This window comes from Tachysurus fulvidraco, chromosome 6 (genome assembly GCF_022655615.1).
Source record: "Tachysurus fulvidraco isolate hzauxx_2018 chromosome 6, HZAU_PFXX_2.0, whole genome shotgun sequence".
NCBI lineage: Eukaryota > Metazoa > Chordata > Actinopteri > Siluriformes > Bagridae > Tachysurus > Tachysurus fulvidraco.
This window is the reverse complement of record NC_062523.1, coordinates 28,462,993-28,489,022: the sequence shown is the minus strand read 5'-3', so window position 1 is coordinate 28,489,022 and position 26,030 is coordinate 28,462,993. Positions and strand designations below refer to the sequence as shown.

The window sequence follows — 26,030 nt, the reverse complement described above, 5'->3', positions numbered from 1 at the left end:
CTCTCACACACTTTCTCTCTCTCGTTCTTTCTCCCTCTCTCTCGCACACACATTCATTTTCTCTTTCTCTATTTATTGATTTATTGATTGATTGATTGATTTATTTCGTCACCATGAATTTTTATGATATGTGATATGTAAAGTGTTGTAAAAAGTAAAAAAAGAGTCTCTCTCTCTCTCTCTCTCTCTCTCTCTCTCTCTCTCTCTCTCTCTCTCACACACACACACACACACACACACACACACACACACACACACACACACACACACACACACACACACACACACACACACACACACACACACACACATTAAAATATAATTTCACACGTCGCCGATGGAGGGCGATAACGGGACAGGATAAATGGCGAACTGTTACCATGGTTACACATGTTGTTACGCGGATAACCGATTTGTTGCTAGCTAGCTAGACTTTCTGTGGATACTGAGCTAACTAAGCGATTTCTGGAGAAACGGTAGGTCAAATAACCGAAGGGATCGATTCGACGTCGTTATTTAAATCTTACAATCCATGTAATGTACTGTTTTATTCGGTGTAATTAGCCTGCTAGGTCACGTCAGGAAAACTTAGCCTTAGCCGCTAAAAAGCATATTACCAAATGGCACGTGAGTGTGTATGTAGGCGCACTAGGTAGTGTGTGAAATAATGGTGCTGTGTAGAGCACTAAATATAAACCAGAGTGCAATTTGGGATACGGCCTTGAGCTTTAAACGAGGCTGCTTGCTAGTTAGCTTTGGTAGCAATGAAAACATTTTGTTGTTAAACCAAAACCACTACAAGCTTCACAGTGTGAAGTGAAGCAAAAACAGCAGCTGAGCTCTAAAATAAAGAAAGTATCACGTTTGTTATTATATTAATTGTGTATGGCTCATTAAAAAGTTACTGAAAAGTCAAGTTCTATTATAAACGTATCTGTATATCTGTCTGACTGCTGGAGATGGAGTTGTTATATTTCTGATGTCTGCTTGCTTTCTGAAGGTAACTTGGAGCTCTAGTGGTGACCTCTGAGAGGAGGGATTATGTCTGGAGACCTTGTCGGGGTTTGGGACGTGGCCCTGAGTGATGGGGTTCACAAGATTGAATTTGAGCATGGCACAACCACAGGGAAACGGGTCATCCATGTTGATGGCAAGGTGTGAAAAGTCATTTTTCAAGTGTTGGCTAAATGTCTAGAGTTAACCGCTAGAGTTCAGAGTGAAGAATACATTATATAGCCAAAAGTTTGTGGACACTCGACCGTCACACTCATACGTGTTCCTTTTTCGGGCTGTTGCCTCATAGTTGGATGCATAGAATTGTACTGTATATAATGTCTTTGTATGGTTTTGTTTGGAAACCTGTTCCAGTATGACAATGCCACTGTACACAAAGTGACCTCCATGAAGACATGGTGTGTTAAGGTGTTAAGGCACCTCGCTCCCTCAGAGCTACCAGCACTGCTTGACTGGTCCAACCATCTCTCAGGGTAAGAGGTAGATGTATATGAAGACTCTTTTCTGTTCTGGGACCGAGGTGGTGGAATGAAATTCCCCTAGATGTTTGAAAATCTGAGTCTCTGGCTATCTTTATGACCTTCCCCTTCCTGAAACACTTAAACTAGTGCTTAATGTATTAATGTATTCTTGGATAGAGATTTCAAAGCACTTTTGTACGTAGTGGAAATCCTTCACATAAGAGTGGAGCTTATTATAATAGGAAAGGGGGAATAAATGCTGTGACGTTTGAGGGGCACAAATTTTGGCCATATAGTGTAAATAGAGTAAAGTGTAACGTACATAATTTACAGCATGTAATATTATATTTAGGTTGTGATATGTTTTCATTCTAACCCATTTGTGAGTGTAAGAATATCGCTGAGAGTATATATTATATTAAATTATATTATATTTATACATTTGTTTATCAGGAAGTCCTGAGGAGAGACTGGATGTTCAAGCTGGTCGGCAAGGAGACGTTTTATGTAGGAAGCACCGAGGCAAAGGCCACCATCAATATTGATGCTGTAAGTGGGTTTGCCTACGAATACACACTGGAGATCAATGGCAAGAGCCTGAAGAAATACATGGAGAACCGATCTAAGGTGACAAGCACTTGGCTGCTCAACCTGGACGGTGAAGACTGCAGAGTCGTCCTGGGTGAGAAGCTTCTGATCCGTGATGCTTTACTTCAAACCATGATGCCGTGTTAAAGTCCTAAATGACAAACTTAGAGTTTAACAAAAGTAATAAGTTAGACAACTATCAAGCAACATCATGCAATTTCTCAGTTTGTGAAGTCCCACGTTTGGTGTGTATAATAAACTTGGTCAGTAAGTTAGGTTTTGTTTAAACGCAAGTGTCAATCAGGGCTTCCAAAACTATGGTGGAGTGAAAAGAATAAAGAGTTTTAATAGTAAAGCCTGGTGGTGGTAGCGTCATGTCATCCTTTTCATCAGTAGGGACTAGGAAACATCCAGCAGGATAACTCAGAATCCAGCAGGATAACTAAGAATCCGTGTATGTTAGACTGGCCCAGTTAAAACCCAGAGTGCACACGAACTGAAATATTCAGCACCTTCTCACAGTATGCGCTCGTTTCACTTTCACTAAAATACTGCTGTGAAGAAGCAGAACAACATTTACATTCCAATAGGGTTTAGTTATCTTATCCAGAAATAGATGTTCTGCCAAAACCGGGTAGGGCAGATGCCAGTCAAGCCAGAGGGACTTTCCAAAACTGTTTGTGGTACTAACTGAGTGAAGCTTGTGCTGGGATTTGAAAGGATTTTTACATATTGTTGTCAATAAGTAAAGGAAACTACAGTCATGAGTGATAATGTGTGTGACTACATTTTATTCCAATTGTTATATTTATAGCACATCAGTGAATAACTGGAATATTTTTTCACTCTCTCTCTCTTCTCTCTCTCTTTCTTGCTAAACAGAGAAAGACACCATGGACATTTGGTGCAACGGGCAGAAAATGGAGACAGCTGTAAGTATCCACTTGGTATTAAAAGTGAGTGTTTAGAGGGAGTATGGGAATGCTGAAAGGCATAATTTGTACTCATTTTAAAATTTAATTCTGATTTCTGACTACAGGGGGAGTTTGTGGACGACGGCACAGAGACGCACTTCACTCTGGGAGACCATGACTGCTGCGTCAAAGCCGTGAGCAGCGGCAGGAGGAGAGACGGCATCATCCACATGCTCCTGGTGGACGGCAATGAAATGGCCGAGACCACTGAATGATCGTCTGTAGCTCCTGTGTTATAGGAATATGTAGGAAGTTTCAAACGTCGTGTTCTTCACTACAGTGGTCGTCATACCGACTCAGGCCATCTCTTTAGAATTTAAAGCAATACAGATATAATTTAGTATGAATTCGCAGTACATTTCCAGTAATCACGGCGCTAAGAATGAAAAAAATAGGTGTCAATAGGTACATAGAAGGTGTAGGGAATAAGACAACCAGTAAAATCTGATTTTAAGTGACCTCACGTACTCTACAGTATATATGTGGACACCTGTCCATTACACCTAAATGTATTCTTAACTCCAAACTGTTGGACACAGAAAATGTCATTGTATGATGTAATGTTGATGTGAGTTTCCTTTCACTGGAACTAAGAGACTCAAACCTGTTCCAGCTTGACAATGGCCCTGTGCACACAGAAAGCTCCATGAAGACAGTGTTTTTAAGTGGAAGATCTCAAGTGCCCTGCACAGAGCCGATACTCTGAACCAGCCCCAATGAACTGGAACAGCGACTGCACCTCACATCAGTGCCTGATCTAATTAAGGCTCTTTTCGCTGAATGAACACAAATCCCAACAACTACGCTTCAACATCTAGTGGAAATCCTTCCCATAAGAGTGGAGATTAGTATAATAGCTAAATCTGGGGACTATATATGGAACGGGATGTTCAACACGTACATATGCTGTTGTGATGGTCAGGTGTCCACAAACATTTGGCCATGTAGTGTAGGTATGTGTTATTGTGGCACCTGCTTTAAAGCCATGGTTTAAGTTGCCAATTGTGGATCCAGCTTGTAACCTAATATCAGACCGAGTAGACTTGCTGTTAAAGATTAGCCAAAATGGTATTTCCTAGCTTATGTGATTTTTATGAGCTTCTCCATGATCCCTAAAAACACATTGTATTATGTTCTCAAATTCACGAGATGTGAAGCAAAGAGTAGAAATAAGATTAAATCACAGAAAGGAAAATGAGCCAGACTCAGACTTTCGGTTTTAACAGTGGAGAGTTTAGGACAATAAAGTGGAGCTGATACACGTTTTATCTTCATGTGTGGTGGCATCATGGCTTGCATCCTTAAAGACAAACATGTTTAGGAACCATATATGAGCTACAGGTGTTTAAGCATGTTAGAATGTTGCTTTAAGAACTTTTAAAGGTCCCAGGTATCATCACTGTGGATGGCAGTAACATAGTGTGGAAATGCACTTGGAAGTCAGTGTTACTGTAGATAGGGCCATAGAGAATATTTACAGACTTTCCAAAATTCAGTGTTTTTTTAAAGGTGGGGTGCGTGTTGTTTGAGAAATGCTTCAGAAAACTGAGTCGGGCCGACAAACAAAACAAACGTGTAGCCAATTAGCAGAAAGGGGCGTGTCTCGTTAATATGCGGTGGAGAGAGCATGTGTGACATTAGCTGAAAGCGATTGAAACATTGACATGGCGGATAAAAACGAAAAGTGAAAAAAGGCTTACAATAAGGCAAGAAGCAGGAGCCGTGTTAATATAGGATCAGCTTTCAGGCGCTGGAGAGAACTGAATGCCTTCCGCGTGAAACGGAGCTAAACCTTTCACAGTACAACACACAGTACTACAAAAACACATTTGTATTACCATAGTATTACTCATTGAGTTCGTTTATTGATAAAAATATACCCTCGGGCCAGCTGCCCCAGCAGGTTCCACCTTAATACTTGCCTTGGTTACGCATGTACATGTGGGGCAGAGCTATCAAAACTGGGGTGATGCCCATTTGGGTTAGGGGTGTGTTTGTTTTGGTCATTTCATATGTCAACATTAGCTTTCAAACATCGTGCACCTCACCTTTAAGTTTTTTTTTTTAATGAAAAGTTTCATTTTTTACAGTACATATTCATATGAAAGAGAGTGTAAAATTGTAAAGTGCCTACATATGTCCACAAAATCTCTGATATGTCCTTTAAAGGAATATATATTAGTGATAGAAAAATGAACTGAGTTGTCTTTCCAAATCAGGAAGACTGCAAGACTTCAACATCAGCCCTTCTTAGAATTAAAATGATGTACATTCATGTTATTCTAAATGTGGCTCAACAAAGTTAGCACTCTTTTGTGTTACAAATTAAATCTGTCTATGAATCGGATCGAATCTGCACTCATTAATTCTACACATGTCTGACGTAAACCCGTTGAACGTAGAGAGCGGATATGGAAATCTGTTACATATTTATTGCTTTAATTCAAAAACACACCAGAAAACAATACACACCGTTAACCCATCACCTAATCAGCATAATTATCAATCATCAATAAATCTGCAAGAGTTGCTCTATCAAATATTTTCATCTATTCTTTTCTTACATGTACCATTTCTAAATGTGAAAAAAAGAATGACAGATTTATTGTTAAATATCATTAGAATGTGTCTAAACTACTCAGATTTTCATAGTATCTGAACGTATAAGTCAGCCCTTATCTACTTTTCCCTGAAACTAAAACAAACACAGTAAAAACAGACCAGAAAAGAAAACCTGACAGCTCAGAGTATCCTAAAGAATCCAAAAGAATGTTCACGAAGAGATCATATTTCTGTTTTTGGGCTAATTCAAATATTTTGTGTAGGTCATATTATGTAATTTGGATTGCAGTTTATTTAAAACTATTTATTTTTTCAGTCACATCCATTTATCCATAAAGTGTAGCTACAATATTGTAGAATAAATCTGACTGAGGCGTTGGTGATCAAAGACTAATGTAAAATCTTAAATTTAATTAATTTTAACAGGACATTTTAATGGGAAAATGCAGGGTTTAGCTAAACCAAAGCTAACAATAAGTCGCATTATTTTGTTTTTTGCAAGTAATAAGGAACTCAGGATAGGCCCGTTGTCCATTGAAGATGACATAGATGTCTCTCCCATTGGTCACACTGTCATAACGAACCAGAGGGTCCGTTCCGATTGAAGGAGGCACAATCAGGTCAGATGAACCAACTTTGTCTTTACCAGTGAGAACCTGAGCTTCAATGTAGTACACGTACTCGTCTTCATTATCCGGCCAAAGGAAACTTGCATGGTTTAGGTCACTAGTGAAGTATATTCCAGCTCCATACTTTTGTTCTGTAGGTAAGGTGAGAATTATTAGTGATGGGTAATTTTAACTATCAAGAAAAAGTAACATTAACTGTACATTTTAAGTCCAATCCATTTGTTGGTGTATCTCCACAGTTTTTTTGTTTATTTGTTTGTTTGTTTGTTTTTTTGATTTTTTGAAATTGTTTTGTAGTTCAATCAAATGTGTAAAATATTCCATCAGGAAAATTTTTTTTTGGTCAAATGTGTTTAGTTAAGCAGCTTAAATGTTGTGTGTTACCATCTGCCTTAACTAGAGTTATTTAGATCAGCCTTAGGCTAAATTCTTAGGCTAAGGAAGTGAGAAATATCCCAATCAGTACAGCAATAGTGGTTTTATACCTTTAGGTGGGGCATATTCTCTCTGGAAGCCCACTCTGCAGATCGAATCACAGAACTGTGTGTTCACACGTTGGTACAGTTGCTTAGGTTTAGCTTGGATTCGTTTGCAGTTCAACTCGAAGAGCTCCTTCAGCGCCAGATTCTCGATTCTTTCCACCTACGAGCACCAAAAATCAAGGAATCAGTGTTTCTACTATTAAACACTGTAAAGCTGGATTTTTAGTGTAGCCTTTAAGGTACTGCTATTCAAACTTTATTAAGTCTTAGCAATTTTCTCTATGTACATAGACAAGTATATGGACATGAGTGAAAATCTCATAGCTTACCTTCACAACTTTCAGGCCATGTTTTTCAAAGTTTTTCATCTTCTCTTTACTTTCCCACTCATTTAAGGGTATCTTCTGATATAATTTGTTTGCTAATATAGACAAATAAGTTTTGAATAATTATACCAACATGTATTGAAAGATTTGACAATATGAGTGTATAGAATACGTTACAGAGAACATACACATCCTCTCAAACTGTTGTCCTTGCCCCAAATCATCCATATTGCCCAGCATTTCTTTCTCTTCACTCTGCACAAAGTCCTTTTGGGCTTGACATAACATGGATTCCACCTCCAATGCTGCACAACTGACACCAACAGATCCACCGTTGATGATAATACCTCCTCTGCCTTCTTTAAAGAATTCGGTGATGAGAACATTAAACCTATTCTGAAGGATCATCAGCTTTTCATGATCCTTCTGGCTCAGGTGCATAATGTTATTATTGTATATTTTCAGACAGGTAAGGGTTGGACTCAGGATCCTATATGACCAAGATTTGGCCTCAGTTAGTGCTTCTGGAGAGGGGGCAAAGACCTCAATGCAAGGTGTTTTTCTAAGTTCTGGGCTGTCATGTAAACTTGGACCTGTCAGAAAAATAAAAAGTAGTGTGGGAACAATTACTTATTATTTGTAATTTGGTATGAAAGCAATTCATATGCTCATGATATTTTCTTTTTTTGTATATAGCATATAATACATAGTACTTCAGTCTGTTTTGTCCGTAAATATACTGTATGCCACTGTAAACGTCAGACTAAAGCAGCTATTGAAACTATTCACTTTTGAACATCACCCTGTTTGGGTCAATTCCAAAATCAGTTCAATTCCTGGAACAGTGAATCCTACAATGTTGCTCTAATGAGAATTACGGACATACCTGAAAACGTAGTTCCTTTCCCTCTTAAAAAAGAGGTTTGAAACACAATCTCAGAAAAGGAAGAAAAAAAAAAAAAGAATAAAAACTTTTAATAAAAATGTCCTCACTTTTGTCATTGGTGCTTCTGGAGGTTTGGGCAGATTGCAGTTTTCTTCTAGAATCTATTTCCTTTTCGAAAGCCTAAAATACATCAAATACATCATCAATGAATGGACATTCTGTCATTTTGTGATTTATAGTACTGTGATTAATATGGCGTAATATGTTAGATTACATGGAATGTTAAGTGTACCTTCAGTGTCTCAGTATCCTTTGGAAAAATGACAAAAAATATTTGCATTTTTTTGCCTGTGTAGGTTTTAGCAAACTCCATTACTGATCTGGTCATAAACTGAGACACTTTATCTTTTGGAAGGCCAAGGTTGCCTGTCCCGAGAGCAGGAAATGATATGGATTTGTAACCGTCAGTGGTTGCCTTTCTTAGGCATTCTTTTAATGCATTGTGAAGAATCTAGAAAAGACAATGAGAGGTCAACATTCAAGGCAGAAAATGAAAAAAGATCTAAAAGTTTGATTTGCTGAATTTGCAGTCCAAGACAAAAAGCATTGAAAATCACCTATTATGAATAAACTTTAGATGGTAAATCATAGTGCTAATCTGACCTGCTATAAACATCAGCCATGCTTAACTGGTAATATATTAGAAATCCAATGTTAATTACCCAATCAGGGGAACTGGTTGCATCGCAGACAATGTGGTACACTTTCTTACAGCTCAGGTTCCAGCCAGAAGTTGCTAGAATTTCACCTTCAAATGTATATTGTCGTTTAACCGATCTTATTTCATTTTGCATCTTGTGGCCGGCATTTTGTAGTAGAGCATTTGAAACCTGCCCCCTTGATAATGTTAAATCACTGCCCACCGTATCCACGATGACGTCTGTCTACAAAAACATAAGGCCAACAATAACATTAACCTGAACACAAATAAGGATTCAGAAACACTGGAACATAAATATTTCTTTCTTAATATTACATTGGTATTAATTTATTCACCAAGTGAATGTACTTTATCAGGTTTAGCCGGATGATTCAGTATTCAGACACTGAATGTACTATATAGTCATAGGTTCGTGGACACCTGAGCATCACACCCATACATGTTTCTTCCTTTTTCCAAAGCAAAACAAAGTGTATAATTGTATAGAATGCCTTTGTGTGCTGTAGCATGACTATTCCCTTTCACCGGAACTTAAACACTGTTCCAGCATGACAATGCCCCAGTGCACAAAGCAAGGCGAGCTCTATGAAGACACTCCAGACCATGGGATGTTTTACAAAAACATGAGTGTAATCAGTCAGGTGTCTACAACCTTTTAGACAGATAGTCTAAGTTTTTTTTTTTAAACTTACTGTCTCTTTCTCAATGGCACCTTTTTTAAGGTAGAGGGTCATGTTCCCCAGATCCAGATTGGGGAATGGATACTGGGTTGGTACACTGACTTGGTTTTGTTTTGGCAGTGGGTCACCTGACCCCAGAATTTCCAAGCAAGCTCTCTGCATCTCATGAACCGAGGGATCATCATTATTCACCAGGCGAACCTCAAGAAACCTGGCTCCTGGCTTGCGTTTTTTATTGAAGTCTTTCACGGTATCTACAATGATGTCAGCACATCTTCGCAGCGGAAAATTAAAAATGCCCGAGCTAATTGCAGGGATTGCAACAGACTGCAAATCTTCAAAATGTGCTTTTGTCAGGATGTTCCAGATAGTTTTCTGTAAAAGATCTGATGCTTTTGTAAGTTCTGTTGTTGTTGGACTTCGTGATACACATGGTCCAACAGCATGTATGATCATCTTACAAGGGAGATTTCCAGCTAGGGTGGCAACAACATCACCTGTGAAGACTTTGCCTTTGTGTTTTATGATATCATAACTCTGCTCCTGGATCACACGACCTCCAGCTTGACACAGAGCTAGAGCAAGACCTGCGCCATGAATCAAATTCTCATTTGCTGCATTTACCACAGCATCGACCTTATGCGTAGTAAGATCATCCTTCCACACTGATAGCTTCATGTTCTTAGAAATCTGTTTCTTGTACACAATCTCAGGCACAATTGGTGCTTTGCTGCGGGAAAAGGATGAAGCTGCACCATCCTCCAAATTGTGAATCTCAGCAGTACATTGAAATTTTCCTTCTAGCGCATGGCAAAATGCAGCACGACATTTTTTCAGAACCTCAGTACCCCCTGGCTGCAAAAGAACAAACGTTCTGCCATCTTCCATGACTAGAGAGGAAAAAAAGAAGAAGAAAAAGAAGAAATCATGAGAATAGTTCATTTAAAAAGACATTCATTTAAAAGTTTCTTTGGAAGGATACTAGTCATTAATTGATTCTAAATGACATCATTATTTAGTTCATTCATTCATCATTCATTTCTACAATATTTAAGGTGATGGATATCTAAAGAGGGCTTAACCTTTCAGTTTATTCTTTACAGTAGGAGCAGAACCCAGGACTTACACAAATAAAAATCAGTCTCTAAACCTTTCTTCAAGCATGTATGTGTTTAGTTAAATAAGATTTGTGCATAGTCATGATATATGAAGTAACAATAACAAAGCATTTTACTTCCAGTCTTTCCAGCTCAGTGATTTTGTGTCTAATTATAGTGACTAATTACTGTACATCCCTTTAGTGGTGTTATTTAAATCCAGTGACTTTTTGAGCTAGGTTCTACAGCTCACATCACAGCTGCTGGTTACACAGCCATGATCAACTAACCAGCAGTGTGTGGCAATGACACATAGTGGGCACATAGTGGACACACAGCTTTCCATAAATCAAGATACTGATATAGAGTTAACTCGAACAACCCAAAAACTTTCTGTGTTCTTAAAATTGATAGAAATTTTCATATCTTCATATAATTATTAGTTTTATGAGCAAACGAGCAAGCCAGAGGTGACGTTGGCAGGAAATGAAAAAAATCCTCTTCTCCATCCGTTGGAGACGATTTGAACAGTTTATTTTTAGATTTATTGTTGTGGAACATTCACGAGGTAAGTTCACGAGGTAAGTTCACGAGGTAAGTCAAAATCTCTCTCTCTCTCTCTCTCTCTGTCTGTCTGTATGTCTCTCTGTCTGTCTCTCTCTTTCTCTCTCTCTCTCTCATACACAAACACTCAATGGCAAACACACACACACACACACACACACACTCTCTCTCTCTCTCTCTCTCATACACACACACACACACACTCATTCACACACGCAATCTCTCTCTCTCTCTCTCAATCACACAGTCTCCCTCTCTATGAATCTCTCTCTCACACACAAACACTCAATCACACACACACACACACACACACACACACACACACACACACACACACACACACACACTCACTCTCTCTCTCTCTCTCTCTCTCTCTCTCTCTCTCTCTCTCTCATACACACAGTTTCCCTCTCTATGAATCTCTCTCTCTCTCTCATACACACACACACACTCAATCACACAGCACTTTCTCTCTCTCTCTCCCCCCCCACTCTCTCCCTCTCCTTCCCTCCCTCCCTGTCTCCCTCTCTTTCCCTCTCCTTCCCTCCCTCTCTCCCCTTCTATCTCTCTTTCTCTCTTGACCAATCACATTCAAGCATTCAACCCAGCTGCGGTATAAAATAGATAATTTTCTATTCTTCTACAACCCTGTTCTAATCTAAGCATCTATTGTCTATTTGTGCTAAATGTGCTAATGTGCTAAACTCATGACTTTGTTCGCATGTTTACTTTTTTTTTTTTTTTTACTTTTCTCTGAAATGACTTCTCATCCAGATCCTTACATTCATTTCATTTATATAGCCGAAATCCAGCCCTGCTCATGCCAAACATACACAACAACAACAACAACAACAACCGCACCATATATCTGAACCACTATTGATCGAAATCTCCTATATTTTTTGTTTTTTAAGAATAAAAACAATTTAATCGTATCACAATTCCTCTTTCCTTAACATTTTATACTTTTGCTGTGAACAAAACACATCATGCGGATATTTTAAACTTCTTATTTCTTACCTGGTTTTGCGTCGAACAAAGCGTCGAGTTCATGCGTCTGTGCGACAAATCGAAAGTAAAATCGTTTCCTGGAGAACTTTGGTGTGGATTTACAGGAAACTAAGAGCTGTTCCTAGTAAATCCCTCCTCCTTTGTATAGAAATACCAGGATATTAATTCATTATTAGTATTATTAATATTATGATTATTATTATTATTATTATTATTACATACTTTCACACACTTTCTATATAAATGTATATAATACACTTGCTGTACTTCTGAATGTTTTGGTCGCATCCGCCATCTTTACCATAAATAGCCATGTCGAGTGAAACAAAAGCGAAACTTTGTCACTTAGGCGTCCTTTTCTTTACACTGTCTCGTCATTACAGATTCAGCGATGGACGAAGAGTTTCCTTTTGCCCTTTTCGTCGAGGGCAACTGGGACCCCAAGACCCTTAAACTGAAAAACAAGTTGACTATTTATTTCCAGAGCAAGAAATCAAACGGAGGAGATTGTGTGGTAGAATACGAGGTTTCTGACGGCCAAAGAGCGAGTGTACGCTTCAAAACGGAAGAAGGTAAACTACGTTATTTACTGTCGATAACTAAACTTACAGACTGCTCAACACTCTCAGAAATGTTACCTCAGTTACCTCATAAACTCTAGGTTACCTGGTCCAATACTACCATCAACAGGGCTTGTTTTTTTTTCTTTTACTTTGTACATGTTTATGTATATATACTGTATATGTGTGTGTGTGTGTGTGTGTGTTTACTATATAAACTTAAAATGTGAATATATACACCTTTTATAAAAAGAATTAAGGTGCTTAATTAAACCCTGAAGTACACAATTAGGTAAACACCACACAATCTAGAAGTACCATTTCAGCCTCCAGATATACAAAAGTGTATATATATGTGTGTGTGTGTGTGTGTGTGTGTGTGTGTGTGTGTGTGTGTGTGTGTGTGTGTGTGTTTACTGTATAATCATAAATTGTGAATATATACACTGTAAAAAAAGGATTAATTTGCTTACCACACAAAATAGAAGTACCATTTCAGCCTCCAGATGTACAAAGATATAGCCTGATATATTAAATGTGTCATGTTTTTATGTGGAAAATGATGTAGAAATGCTGAAAAAATGAAAAATAAATAAGATACTGTTTCAGAAGTGGAACATAAAAAACAAAAGCAAAACAAACCTTCCGGTAAACTTCCAGAGCCTTGTCAGTTATTTTATTATACACACACCTGAAAACACACCAATAACATCTTGTTACATCATTGTGATAGGGAATTTCCATAAATAAAGTTTTATATAACAGGAGGAGAGACGTTCCAAGAGCTTATTTTTATTCAAACACAATGGGACAGTCTTACTTTATCTGTGTAAATGGACTGATAGACAGATCAGTTTCACCGTATCATTCCATATTCTGTGTTTTCCACTTAAAACTCTAGCAACAGTCCACTGAAACCGTGGCCTGATACATTATTTCATGCAACTTCTATTTCTGATGAAACATACAAATGGAAGCCATTTTCACCGGAGGTACCCTTTAATGATAACGTACAAATCAATTCAATTCTATGCGGTTCAATTCAAATTTCTTTTTTGTATAGCTCTTTTAACAGCTTTTAATGGCTTTACAGAACATAAACATAAGACAAAAAAATTTCATATACACAAAATATTTAATACAAACCAGTCTGTGCTAGCTAGCAGACTTTGGGATCTATTTTCATTCATAACTCACTAAGAAAGAGAACATTTGTCCAAATTGTGTTCAAAATGGCAGTTACTCAATATTAATTTTTTATTTTATAGGAATTCTTTCTTTTTTTATCTTATTTTTTAAATTCTATTGGCACTCGTTCCCACAGACATATAACAGCCTTACTGTCACATAACCTCATAACCCTTGCATGTGGGATATTACATTAATAGAGCATTTTAATTACAGCCTGTACTAGAACTTAGGCATGACAATCCTTCCAAATAGTTAGCATGCTAACGCCATTTGAACCAATATTGTATTCGGGTAAAGGTTTGCATACATGGGTGGAAATAGACTGAGCTCAATGATTAGAAAAATCATACAAGTCCACCTCTTTTAACCGTTAGAGACACAATTTTTCACAAGTCGTTCCATATGCTTAACTAGCCTTTCATTTTGTGTTGTGCTTTAGTGAGACAGAATGTTCTGGAGAAGCAAAGGCATGAAATTAAGTTGGGTAAAGACCTCCTGAGCCTCAGGGTTTATCTTCCTCCGAATGAGGCCAAATCTAGTCAGGTGAGTATTTTATGGAATAGTTTTTTCCCCCGAAGGTGAACTAGTAACTAATTATTATGCAAATTGCTTATGCTTGAATGTAACCGCTCAAAACATTTATTTTTCAGGAAACAAAGTCTTCTGATAACAAAGGTCCAACAGGTTAGCCATTTTGTCATGATTTAAATCTTTTCTATTTGTCCATGCTTACCTCTAGAGGTGAAACCTATGAGACATTTTTATTGTGAGTTTATTGTGAGAGAGGAATGTAGGTCTTGTCCAAATGATGTCTTAAATTAGTTTAAAGGGGTTAATAATTCCTCTTGATATATGTATATTGCCCTCTGTGATGTGGTTATAAACTATTGTGAACCAGGTAGTAAAAAAATTATGTTTCTGATAACCCACAAGGAAGATTTTTAGTAACATGTCATTTACAGTGGTTCTTTTTCTCATTCCTTAGTCTTTCCATGCTTGTATACATAGGCTTTAAGTCATGAATGGTTTTTGCAGTCATAACAAACACAAGACTGAGATTGACTGGCCTTTATTAGCAGGTTTATTGTATCTGTTTAGACGAAATTAATTCACTGCATTTTCTTTTCAAAAAAAAAAAAATCACCTACCAAAGACGAAAAGCCAACATCCTCTGAATCTCGGACTGAAGATGAAACGGGGTCATCTCGGACTGAAGATGAAGCGGGGTCATCTCGGACTGAAGATGAAGCAGGGTCTGAGCCAAACGAAGACAGTGAGGAGTCATGTCCAACATCAGCTGTAATAAAAAACATCCACCTGAAACAGGAGTCCCTGTATATGCTGGTAGAGAATGTCCTCAAGTGTAGTCCTGAGGACAAAAACATCAGCATAGAAGCCATCCCTGAGTGCCACTGTGCTGTTCTTACTTTTACTAACAATAAAGGTAAATCATTTCACATGAGATAAAAATACTTTTACTGATGTGTAATATTTCAAATTATACTCAATATAATGTTTAACTTCCAAACGTTGATGAATAAATGATCCATTAAAAGAAAAGCTACTGTATATTGTATAGCCAATATCATCATTTCATCTTAAGTGTATATAATAACTTTCTGTGTTGTAGATGCGGTAGACTTTATTAAGTCTTGCCCAAAGAACTCAATGTTCAAGAAGAAGAATCTGGAAATCAGTCTTCTTGAGATGACCACAAAGGTGAAAGTAGAAGATTTATCTTCAGACATGTCCTCAGACTATATCATGCTTTATTTTGAAAAGTATGGTGAAATAGATGAGGATTTGGAAATGCTTGAAGATGAAGAATCAGCTATAATCACATTTAAAACTCACGCAGGTAAATGTGAATTAAAATTACGTGAAAATGTTTCTACAATGTTAGCCTTAATAAATGTTGCAAGTTACAAAAAGCTTTACGTTGTGTTTTTTCAGATGTAAAGACAGTTCTTGGAAAACAACATTGCATTAAAAAGCAGCACATCAGAGTATTTCCATACTACGAATCACTGGGAGTTGCACTCTATGGTGATAAAAGGCCCATTCTGAAACTCCCGGAACCTTTTACAGAAAATATTGATACATCTGTTTGGAAATATCTTCAAGAATACATAGAAAATTTGGACGTAATTATGCAAGATATGAAGACACATTTCTGCCACCTGGAGTTTCAAGACCTAGCTGTAAGAATTATTCCTCTAGAATCCATCCTTCAACAAGGTGTACAGACGAAAAAACTTCTTCAGACATGGAGAGAAAAGGCCTCTGCTGAATTTACTGCAATAATGTCCAAATATAAGTCAGTAAAAATCGAGATTGAGAGAGATGCATGGGCGGAACTGGAAGCAGAAGTCCACGGGATGTTGTCATCTGAACCCGTAGCCCTGATCCTTCACGAAGGTCAAGGAAGGATGATCTTGGCTGGTCTTGCAGAAGATGTACACAGAACTGGGAATGTGGTGCAGAACATTGTTAACAGAACTACACAAAGAATCCAAAGAGAGAAGAGCAGCATTGAAGATGAGATCTCAATGACACCATCTGTTTATGAGATCATCATGAAAGATGATTTGCAAGACAAAATCCGCAGCTCCTTTCCAGATCTGAAACTGAATTACAACATTTCCAGACAAACATTAACTTTGTACGGGATAAAACAAGACGTTTTAGAGTCAAAGAATACAATTTTTCAAGAGGTTATTGACCTTAATCGAAGAATGGTAGTACTTGACCCACCTATTTTACAGTTCCTGATAAAGTGGGACAAAGAGGAACTGACAAAAGAACTATTCTTTTCCCAGGGAATCTGTGCATCATTGGAGATTACGAAAGACCAGGCGTTTCTTATTGCTAAAACAGAGAGGACGTTGCAAGATAGTGAAGATCAGTTAAAAGCACAATTAGATCATGCGTGCATTGAAGTAGATGATCCTAGTATGCTCAGGAGCATGGAATGGCAAGATCTAGTTGACAAATTAAGTAACACACTAAATTCGTCAATAACGAAGGTGCAAATAGACGAATCAGACAGAAAAGTTGTAATTTCTGGATTTGCTGAATCAGTGCAGTTAGTTCAGGAACAGCTGTCTGACTATGTGATTAACAATTCCATCATTACCACAACCCTACAGGCTGATAAGATTATTGTGAAGTATCTAAAAGAGCACAGAAAGGAAGATTGGGGTAAAATTATGGAATATAATATAAATGTTAAATTTGAGGAGGATACAGTCTCACTGACTGGGCCAAGGCTTCGTGTGAGTACGTATAAGTTTGTTTTTGAGAACCTTCTTTCATCTGTTTACAGCTGCAGGTTTAAAGTAGACAAGCCTGGTGCTAAGAGGGTTTTTAAGAGTAAGGAACTTATGATCGTTGAAACAGCAAAGAACAAAATGGGGTGTGTAGTCGAGTTGGTAGAGGAAGATGATAGAAAGCAGGTTTCTTCTAGCATCATAGGCAAGAAGAGAGTTCGCACACCTGATGGAGTGGAAATTATAGTCAACAAAGGTGACATGTGCTTGTATCCTGTAGATGCTATAGTGAATGCAGTCAATGAGAAGCTTGAGCTCAGTGGAGGTCTATCAAAAGCACTTTCTGATGCTGCAGGCCCGCAGCTGCAGGAAGCCTGTAACCAGGTTATTAAAAAGCGAACAAAGTTGAATCCAGGCGAGGCTGTCATTACTGAGGCTGGAAAGTTGCCCTGCAAGCATGTAATTCATGCAGTAGGGCCACGCTTCGATAGTGCGTATCCCCAGAAATCAGTTAGCACTTTGAAAAATGCTATAAAAAAAAGTCTGAATCTTGCTGACAGAGAGTATTGTCAGTCACTGGCAATACCGGCCATAAGTTCTGGCAATCTTGGATTCCCAATAGCCCTTTGTGCAGAAACCATTGTTTCAGCATTAAACGAATTCTTTAATTTCATGAAAGGAGACATGTGTTTAAAAGAGATCCATCTGATTGACAATAACGATAAAACCATTGAGGCTTTTGAAGCAGCAGTGCAGAATTTGTATGGGGGCAGTTCCAAAATTCAGGGCCCAAGATTCATTGGCGCTTCCAGCAGCCAACAGCAAAACCCGAAACCATCTAGCGCCACGAGCCAAGGATCGTCCCAGAGTGTTAAGACAAATGAAGGGTTGACTGTTACCCTCGCAAAGTGCAACATTGAGAATACCTCAGTGAGTTAAATTATTCTATTTAACATACTCATTCTTACATTTTGTAATTTTTCTAGACCAAAAATTTCAGTCATATTTGTCGCTGTTTTGTCTTTAGTTGGATGTGGTGGTGAACTCTATATCAGCTGACCTGGCTCTTAACCATGGTGCTGTTGCACAAGCCATTCTATCTGCAGCAGGGCCACAAATTCAGACACAACTTAACCAGCAGGCTACAGGACCTGCAAACAATGGAGCGATCTTTATCACTAGCGGTTGCAATCTGAAAAACAAACTGGTGTTTCATACTGTAGCCCCACACTGGAACCAGGGACAAGGTTCAGCACAGACGGTACAGTATTATGTTCTACCGTTTTCCTTCTAAAGTAGTTTTTTTTTTTGTAGCTTTAGGTTGTAACTCTATTTCTGCTGTCTGCAGTTGGAAGGCATCATGGATGGATGCTTAGATCTGGCAGAACAGCAGAAGCAGGGGTCTATTGTGTTCCCCGCTATTGGAACAGGAAACCTGGGATTTCCAAAGGCGTTGGTGGCTACCATTATGCTGGACGCGGTTCTTAAGTTTAGCAAAAGCAGAGCGTCACATCATGTACAAGAAGTGATGATCGCTCTCCATCCCAGCGACCATTCAACCATTCAGGTAAGTTTAAGAGTGCCAGAGTACGATCTTAGAGATAAGGAGGTAATCTTAAGGTTCTGTCAATAACACAATGGAGGTTAAATGGAGGAGGAATAATAGCAGGATGGGGAAGGGAAATCTGAGAGTGCAGGTGAGATGGTACAGGGAGAGAAGGTGTAGGACGAGTTAAGAATATCAAAGACTGTTGTTTTCAAATAGACTGTGAAGGTGTTTTCTTTAAGAGGATGAATTAAAAGGAAAAGTCATGAAGTCATGGCCTAATAGTTAGAGAGTCTGACTCCTAACCCTAAGGTTGTGTGTTCGAATCTTGAGCCGGCCATGACTGAGGTGCCCTTGAGAAAGGCACCGAACCCCCAACTGCTCCCCGGGTGCGCAGCATAAATGGCTGCCCACTGCTCCGGGTGTGTGTTCCTGGTGTGTGTGCACAATTTGGATGGGTTAAACGCAGAGAACAAATTCTGAGTATGGGTCACCGTACTTAGTCGTATGTCACATCAATTAAAAAAACGGTGTGATATTGCATTTATATGACTGAGCAGTTGAGGGTTAAGGGACTGAGCAGTGGTAGTTGGGTGATCCCAGGATTTGAACTGACAACCATCTGATCAGTAGTCCACCATTGAGCTACCACTACCACCTACTATGTGTCCATATGCTAATTATTCATTATAATTATTAGTGTTTGTTTTTTTTCCCTCAGGCTTTTACAGATGAATTCAACAAAAGGTTTAACATGCAGACATCCTTATCGAGTGTCTCCACCAAAGGTTCAAAGATAATATAGTTCAAAAAACACAAATAAGATATATGTGAAAAGTAACATTCTGATAGCTTTTAGCTGTGTTTATTTCATGTTTATGTTGAAATTTCTAGGCCCCTTTTCAAAGGTGACCTCACCAAAAACAGGGATTTATGAGACTACAATGGGAGGAGTTGTGCTTCAGGTTCTCACCGGTGACATCACCAAGGAGACCACTGATGTCATCGTGAACTCAACCAATGAGACTTTCACATTGAAATCCGGTAACCCTTGAACCCGTCCTCCTGTCTATACATTACAGAGATTACATTACAATATGAGACAAGGATTTAGGAACTCCCATCATGCACTTCTCTCATGCAACTCTTTCAGCATGGCTGCTGTAAATACTACCAAGAACTCCTATAATAATAATAATAATAATAATAATAATAATAATAATAATAATAGTTAGCGTGTTTGGATATGACTTTGTAATACTCTGTGTGACAGAGGCTTAATCACCTAAAAAAAAATAGTTTTATCGTTAGAGTATTGGTTCAATTAGCAAAGGAGTGTTTGGACTCCAGTGAACACTGTGTTTAAGCCAATACAAAAATGAATCTTTTAGCGTTTACACAGCAAAACAGCAACAAAATCCACCAATCACGTTTACCGTCAAAAATCAGACATGTCTACAGAAATATTTGCAGTAATTTACCAATCAGATTTAGCATAAGAAATATTCCTATTTATCTAGAGTTAAAAAAATAGAACTAGAATTTTCAATTAAAGAGCAACTTGGGCGAGGGAGAGTGTAATTAAAGTTTATTTCTATTACTAAAATCAATCTCCCAGATGCTCAGTTAATAAGTTACTAAGTGCTTACTATATGCTGCATTTGAATTGTACATGCTATATGATGTGATAATGTAGCAAAGCTTTTATAATTTCTCTATAATTAAAATTTGGCAGTTGTTATTTAACTATAATTAATACATAACGTACCTCTTGTTTTTTTCAGGTGTCTCAAAGGCTATCTTAGACAGTGCAGGTCCAAATGTGGAAGCTGAGTGCCAGCAGTTAGGTTAGAACTGATCAACATAATGAAATCAGTTTCTAAAATAATAGGAAAATGTATACTCGTTGTGTATTGACACGTTAAATATCACATTATATATCAACAGGGGCGTTGCAAAACAAGGGATTGATAATGACTCAGCAAGGCAACCTGCAATGCAAAAAGATCATCCACATTTCAGCAAAAAATAATCTGAAAACAATCCAAAAACGTGTTCAACAAGCATTAGAAATGTGTGTGAAAAACAATTTCACCTCCATTGCCTTCCCTGCCTTTGGAACAGGTGAGCTGCAACACTTTTATGAACACTTTGCATACAACAAAAGACTTTTACACTTGAAGCTTATGACAGTGTATTATCTGTAAACTTATACAAAACAATGTATGGCATGTTGTAAAAAAAGTAGCTAGAATTAGGCTTTAACACATTCAGAAGTAATATTGGAGCATTTACATGTGCATGACTTGGGGTTTTCCTGAACTGGAATATATTTCCTTTTTGCCCGCACTTCTCCACCAGAGGTAAAGTCATGGCATTTAAAATATGGTTGCCATCAACTGTGGAAAAAAATGCCTTACCTTAATGCTGTTTAGTTTGATATTTATTACTATACCTACTTATAGAACAACAACACCACTAACAGATTTTTACAGAACTGCAAGATTACAATAAGCAATGTTGTTATTATTATCATTTTGATGATAATATCAATGTCAACAGTATTAGTTTCTGGATTAAGAATGAGTCGAATTATCTTTGCTCTAACATCGGTGGGGAAATAATTGCTGAATAAATTCATTCAAAAATTTCATTGGTAACCCAGTTTGCAATTTAGTACCTGCAATTCCTTCTATATTTAATCCCCTTCATTGTCCACCATTAAATCTGACTTTTTTTTACAGGTCAAGGCGGAGTTAATTCAGGCTATGTTGCAGACCACATGTTCGATGGTGTAATTGACTTTTTGAAGCAGACTCCACAGTCTTCACTCAGAACAGTGCACATAGTGATCTTCCAGGCTCCCATTTTGGCAGATTTTCATCAGAGTATGTTGAGAAGAGACAACACTGACAAGCAGAAGAATGAAGGTGCCTGGGCAAGACTTACATGTACGTCTTCCTGTTTGATTTTTTTTGTTTTGTTTTTTCCTGGTTGGCATGAATGCAAGTAGTGCATTAGTATAAATAAGAACTTTCGATGATGTTCTTAACTAATGTGAGATTTTTATTTGTATTATTTAATACCACATATCTTTCATTTCAACAGCTTTTACCAAATCGTTTTTTATGACCAACAAGCCCAAAGATGTCAAGCCACCAAAAGAGGCAGACTTTGTAATTGAGAATAAGGTGGAGACTGCGGTTTGCTTCTCCATCTGCGGGCCTTCCCAAATCGCTGTGGATGAAACCAAGCAGTTCCTTGATAAGCTCATTTCAGAGGAACAGGCTTTTCAGGCCATCAGTGATTCGATGATCCACAGACTGTCTGATAAGAACAGACAACGAATCCAGGAGCTGCAACGAATCATGTGCGTTAATGTGAAAATGGAGCCAAAGGCTCATTCTGCTAAAGGGGCAGATTCAGACGAGATCAAGCTTATAGTAGAGGGTCTCAGCAGGGATGTCCTGATGGTTGTAAGTGAGATCAACGACATGTTGAAAGCAACAAGAGAGGAAGTGAACCAGAAGAAAAGCATGGACCTTACAGCTGATCTGGTTGAGTGGCAATACCAACAGGGTGGGCAGTTCCACAGCTTTGACCTAGCTACAAACTTTCAACTTGAAGAAGCATTAAATCTGAATTCTCAAGATGTGGACATCAATTTTCAAAATCAAGTGTACAAAGTCAGAATACCGGAGGGTCCTGCCGTGAACGTCAGTGGTGGCAGCCAGATGGAAATCAGACGTGTTGACAAAATAAGAGGTATTTTTTTTTTAGGTTGTCATCCAGGTAATATTAAACAGCTAGTACTGGGACTCTCAGCTAAAGATACATAAAACTCCTTGTTACAAATGTATGGATAGTCCACAACAGATATGCATGACAATTTATTGATTAGACTGTGTTATTTGAAGTGGTTTTGTTTTGTTTCAGACTAGTGCTTGACATGACCACTTTTGACTAGCACCATATAAGCTAAACAGATGAGATAACTGTTCTGATTTTGTCAGAAGGAGACTAAATATATTCGTTTTTAAACAGACCAAAGCTAGTAAATAAAATAAAAGTCTGTGGAATCTCTCATTTGTGAACTAATGTCTTTAATAATTTAGCAAGTTTCTGGTCCCAATGAGCTCTTATTGGCTAAATAATTTAAATAGATGCATTTGGATAAAATACAGAATTTTTCAAGTTCAACCAGATAAAATATATTTTGGGGTTCTCATCCAATTCCGATTAAATTAAAACCATTGTTTTTTTTTCTTCTCCATTTGAAGCCTCTGAGAACCTCCCGAAGGAATGGGATGTCATGGCGTCGGGTGAATTACATAAGGTTTGTCCACTGCAAGTTGGCAGTCAAGAGTACAACGATGTCCTGGGCCAATTTAGAAAAACATGTAATCACAATGTTCTTTCGGTATGTAACTCCTGAGACACGTAAAACATAATAAGTCCAATTTCCATTTCTTAACATTTAAAGTGGTTCATGTATTTTTCTTTCTTTTTTTTTTTTGCTCCTTATAGATTCAAAGGGTCCAGAATCCTCGCATGTGGAAGAACTACCAAAATAACAAACAATATATGGAACAAATGAATGGCCATCAGAACAATGAGAAAATGCTGTTTCATGGAACCAGAGAAGAGTCAATAAACCACATAAATCAAAACGGCTTCAACCGGAGCTATGCAGGAAAAAATGGTATGACAATATTCTAACCAGATTTTACATCTGTCTACAAATGATTAGATTAGATTCTGATTATTAGTGATTAGTTTTTGCTTGAATCCATCAGCCTCTGTGGCTATTTTTTAATAATCTCATGTTGATTCATTGCAGCTGCAGTTTATGGAAAAGGAACCTACTTTGCACTTAATGCATCTTACTCTGCCCATAATACTTATTCAGTACCAAATGCACAAGGAAAGAAGCACATGTATTACTGCAAAGTTCTCACTGGAGATTATACAGTTGGAAACTCAGCGATGATTGATCCACCTGCCAAAACCGCCAATGGTACAGACCTGTATGACACTGTGGTGGATAACCCAGCGGCTCCAACTATATTTGTGGTTTTCCGTGATTACCATGCATATCCGGACTATCTAATTACTTTTACTTGAACTGCAAACCAAAGAAAGCTGCATTATTCATGAACACCTGCATAGTGATGCAGAAAATACAAAAATACTGTCAATATATAGTTGTGATTGCAACATATAGTTCTGGCCTTGAAAATAAAGTGACCTTGGAGGATGTCCTTGCAAAAACCAGGTAAAGCAACCAGGGTGCTATTGCTGAGCACAGTACAGTGCTACCACCACCATGCTTCACTGTGGGGTTTTCAGGCTGAACAGTCTCCAACATACTGTACCTGCAATATGATTTTGAATTGCTTACATCTTTTCCATAAAGCCAACCTTGTGGTGGTCATCTTTTGTCTTCCATCTGAGCTGTGGATCTCTTCATATCCTTCAGAGTTTACCTTGATCTCTTGGTTGCATTGGCTGGCAGTAATAAAGAATTTAGTTGTGCCTTTATTTTTTTTTTTTGGAAATTTATATATTTTTATATATATTAAACCCTAATGTTTTTAATGGGTTTTTCCACAACCACGAATTCTTTGAAATCGCACTTAAATTCAACTCCATTCAGCTAATTACATGATGTTTGATGGAAACTGGGTGCACCAAACTAATCTTGGAACAGGAGTGAATACTTATACAAATGTGGTGGAGATTTAATACATATTTAAATCCATTTCCTTTCCAGATTGTAACCGTTTAATACAGTCTTTTTTTTTTTTACTACAGATCTATGATCATATTTTTGAGAGTACTAGATATGTAGTGTACTTGCACATTATAGGATATTATTTACGCACATACTAAGCCCCATATGCCTTACCACCAAGGATTTTTGAAATCCCTGGTTCAAGACTCTAAGAGCTATTAATGTCATTGTTATGCCTGTTTTCTTTTAATCGTGAAGCTTGAAGATTTTTTTTCTGTTCCGTTTTACATGTGATATTTTTTTCTGAAAGTCAGGCAAGGCACTGACACAGCATTGGGAGATTTACTTACATCAGTTCCTGACTAGATCTTAAATATAGCAATATCCTTATATAGCCGACATCCAAAAACAAAGGAACTGGATATTGTGTGCTGACTTTTACAGCTTCTTAATATATTGACTGCTGCCTGCCCTTCTGCTGATTTTTAGTAGATGATTCACTGTGATTTTGTTTACAGAGAACGTAATCCATTATCAATAAATGAACGACTTCAGTATTTAAACCTTTCTTGCAATGTATGATGTTTGTGCACAAAGTAAAAGTATAGAAAACTGTGCTGTTGGATCTTGTGTATAACTTCTACCTTTCAACAAAATCTCAGAATCAGTTTATTCTTTAGTTAGCTTTGTTTTAAAACACTATTCAATGGTAACTCAATATGTACTTTTTCCTATGTGGAAACCTCTGACTTTTTAGTTTAACTCCAATAAAATGCATAGTTTATTCCAAAATTATCATAAATTGTGCATTTATTTCTTTCTCTTTACATTTCCGTGTTTACTATAACACAGTCACAGTTTAAACGAATATACAGAAAAATACTGAGGAAAATAAAACAGAATTATTTCAACACTTTGCCGTTAATTAATTTGTCACGTCGATTCATGCGATATGATTAGAAAATATGAACTGGACTTTTTGCTTCGCTTGAGACAGCAGTTACTGAGGAGTCACTCACTGATTACTTGCTTTGGTTTGTTAAGAGCTGGAATGTCGATGAGTTCAGATCTACTGAACATTATGTAACTAACGAACAAAGCATTAAAACATGTAATAAAAAAAGACCAGATATATCGAGAGTGTACATACACACACATAGGATGTCATGAGACCGGAAATATCGCACATGAAAATTCACACCGAAATACAGTTACAGAGAAATGAATGCAAGCTAAGCTTCACAAAGCAGCACCAGTGCTTCCAGTATGATTTAAAAATTGCAACCGAGCATGGAAAAAATTAAAGGAAGGAAGGATGAATGATTTCCATTATTAGGTGAAAAGTCCACTCACAACTGCTAAAAAAATAAAATGTAAAATACAGTGCACTTTTTTTTCTTTTGAAAAATGTTCTTCAGTGTTAGAATAAAAATAGAAATTTTCATAATAAAAGATTCTCATATTTGCTGCTACCTGAGAGGTAAGAAAAAAACTCATGGGAGGTGTTGTAAACAGGGGTGTGGAAATGAAGAAACTTCTGAACTTTACATCAGAGGGTCTTATACACAGACGGTTGACCTTCATTGCTCTAGGCAGCTTTCTTCAGCCCTGGGATACTGAGCTCGTACCTGGTTTGGAGGGGTGGGGTGTTTGGGAATAGACAAGACCTGATTAATGAGCTTGATGTCAGCAGCCAACATTTTCACACAATGAGATTAAAATGAGAAGAGAGAAA

At 37.7% G+C, this 26,030-nt stretch overlaps 4 protein-coding genes across 6 annotated transcripts in view; 2 read left to right on the top strand and 2 right to left on the bottom strand.

Annotated features, from left to right (window-relative positions):
- Positions 1-321: 321 nt before the first annotated feature.
- faima (Fas apoptotic inhibitory molecule a) lies at positions 322-4,305 on the top strand. Of its 2 annotated transcripts, none has more exons than XM_027152309.2 (5): positions 322-476; positions 1,001-1,155; positions 1,929-2,157; positions 2,946-2,995; positions 3,103-4,305. In XM_027152309.2, exons 2-5 carry the CDS (start codon positions 1,042-1,044, stop codon positions 3,250-3,252), a joined length of 543 nt encoding a protein of 180 aa, XP_027008110.1. In that variant the 5' UTR covers positions 322-476; positions 1,001-1,041; the 3' UTR covers positions 3,253-4,305. The 2 variants fall into 2 exon arrangements, with proteins under 2 accessions (XP_027008110.1, XP_027008111.1); XM_027152310.2 differs by lacking the exon at positions 322-476 and adding an exon at positions 714-851.
- A 1,149-nt stretch (positions 4,306-5,454) lies between these two features.
- Positions 5,455-12,236, bottom strand: parp9 (poly(ADP-ribose) polymerase family member 9). Its single transcript, XM_027152533.2, has 10 exons — positions 12,218-12,236; positions 12,005-12,133; positions 9,336-10,213; positions 8,645-8,866; positions 8,215-8,433; positions 8,030-8,102; positions 7,225-7,629; positions 7,040-7,131; positions 6,714-6,870; positions 5,455-6,359 (listed from the first exon to the last, which is right to left on the bottom strand). Exons 3-10 carry the CDS (start codon positions 10,209-10,211, stop codon positions 6,067-6,069), a joined length of 2,337 nt encoding a protein of 778 aa, XP_027008334.2. The 5' UTR covers positions 10,212-10,213; positions 12,005-12,133; positions 12,218-12,236; the 3' UTR covers positions 5,455-6,066.
- Positions 12,237-12,294: 58 nt separating this feature from the next.
- Positions 12,295-25,090, top strand: parp14rs1 (poly(ADP-ribose) polymerase family member 14-related sequence 1). The gene is made up of 17 exons (XM_027152529.2): positions 12,295-12,567; positions 14,186-14,289; positions 14,397-14,430; positions 14,900-15,190; positions 15,377-15,604; positions 15,700-17,945; positions 18,043-18,276; positions 18,364-18,582; positions 19,283-19,349; positions 19,456-19,605; positions 20,346-20,408; positions 20,509-20,685; positions 21,306-21,512; positions 21,670-22,326; positions 22,842-22,981; positions 23,089-23,263; positions 23,402-25,090. The coding sequence occupies exons 1-17, from the start codon at positions 12,387-12,389 to the stop codon at positions 23,683-23,685; spliced, it is 5,457 nt and encodes a 1,818-aa protein (XP_027008330.2). The 5' UTR covers positions 12,295-12,386; the 3' UTR covers positions 23,686-25,090.
- The window catches only part of esyt3 (extended synaptotagmin-like protein 3), a 24,078-nt gene continuing 23,135 nt past the window's right edge, over positions 25,088-26,030 (bottom strand). For both annotated transcript variants that reach the window (XM_027152531.2, XM_027152530.2), the window contains one exon: positions 25,088-25,923. In XM_027152531.2, coding sequence (XP_027008332.1) covers positions 25,884-25,923 — 40 coding nt within the window. In that variant the 3' untranslated portion in view covers positions 25,088-25,883. The remainder of the gene's footprint in view (positions 25,924-26,030) is intronic.

Coding starts and splice junctions, on each gene's coding strand:
- faima (XM_027152309.2), top strand. CDS start 1,042: ATGTCTGGAGACCTTGTCGGGGTTTGGGACGTGGCCCTGAGTGATGGG. Junction 1,156..1,928: donor TCATCCATGTTGATGGCAAG/GTGTGAAAAGTC, acceptor TTTGTTTATCAG/GAAGTCCTGAGGAGAGACTG. Junction 2,996..3,102: donor GGCAGAAAATGGAGACAGCT/GTAAGTATCCAC, acceptor TTCTGACTACAG/GGGGAGTTTGTGGACGACGG.
- parp9 (XM_027152533.2), bottom strand. CDS start 10,211: ATGGAAGATGGCAGAACGTTTGTTCTTTTGCAGCCAGGGGGTACTGAG. Junction 8,867..9,335: donor GTGCCATTGAGAAAGAGACA/GTAAGTTTAAAA, acceptor ATGTTTTTGTAG/ACAGACGTCATCGTGGATAC. Junction 7,630..8,029: donor CAGAAGCACCAATGACAAAA/GTGAGGACATTT, acceptor TTTTTCTGACAG/GTCCAAGTTTACATGACAGC.
- parp14rs1 (XM_027152529.2), top strand. CDS start 12,387: ATGGACGAAGAGTTTCCTTTTGCCCTTTTCGTCGAGGGCAACTGGGAC. Junction 12,568..14,185: donor ACGCTTCAAAACGGAAGAAG/GTAAACTACGTT, acceptor GTTGTGCTTTAG/TGAGACAGAATGTTCTGGAG. Junction 22,982..23,088: donor GTAATCACAATGTTCTTTCG/GTATGTAACTCC, acceptor TGCTCCTTATAG/ATTCAAAGGGTCCAGAATCC.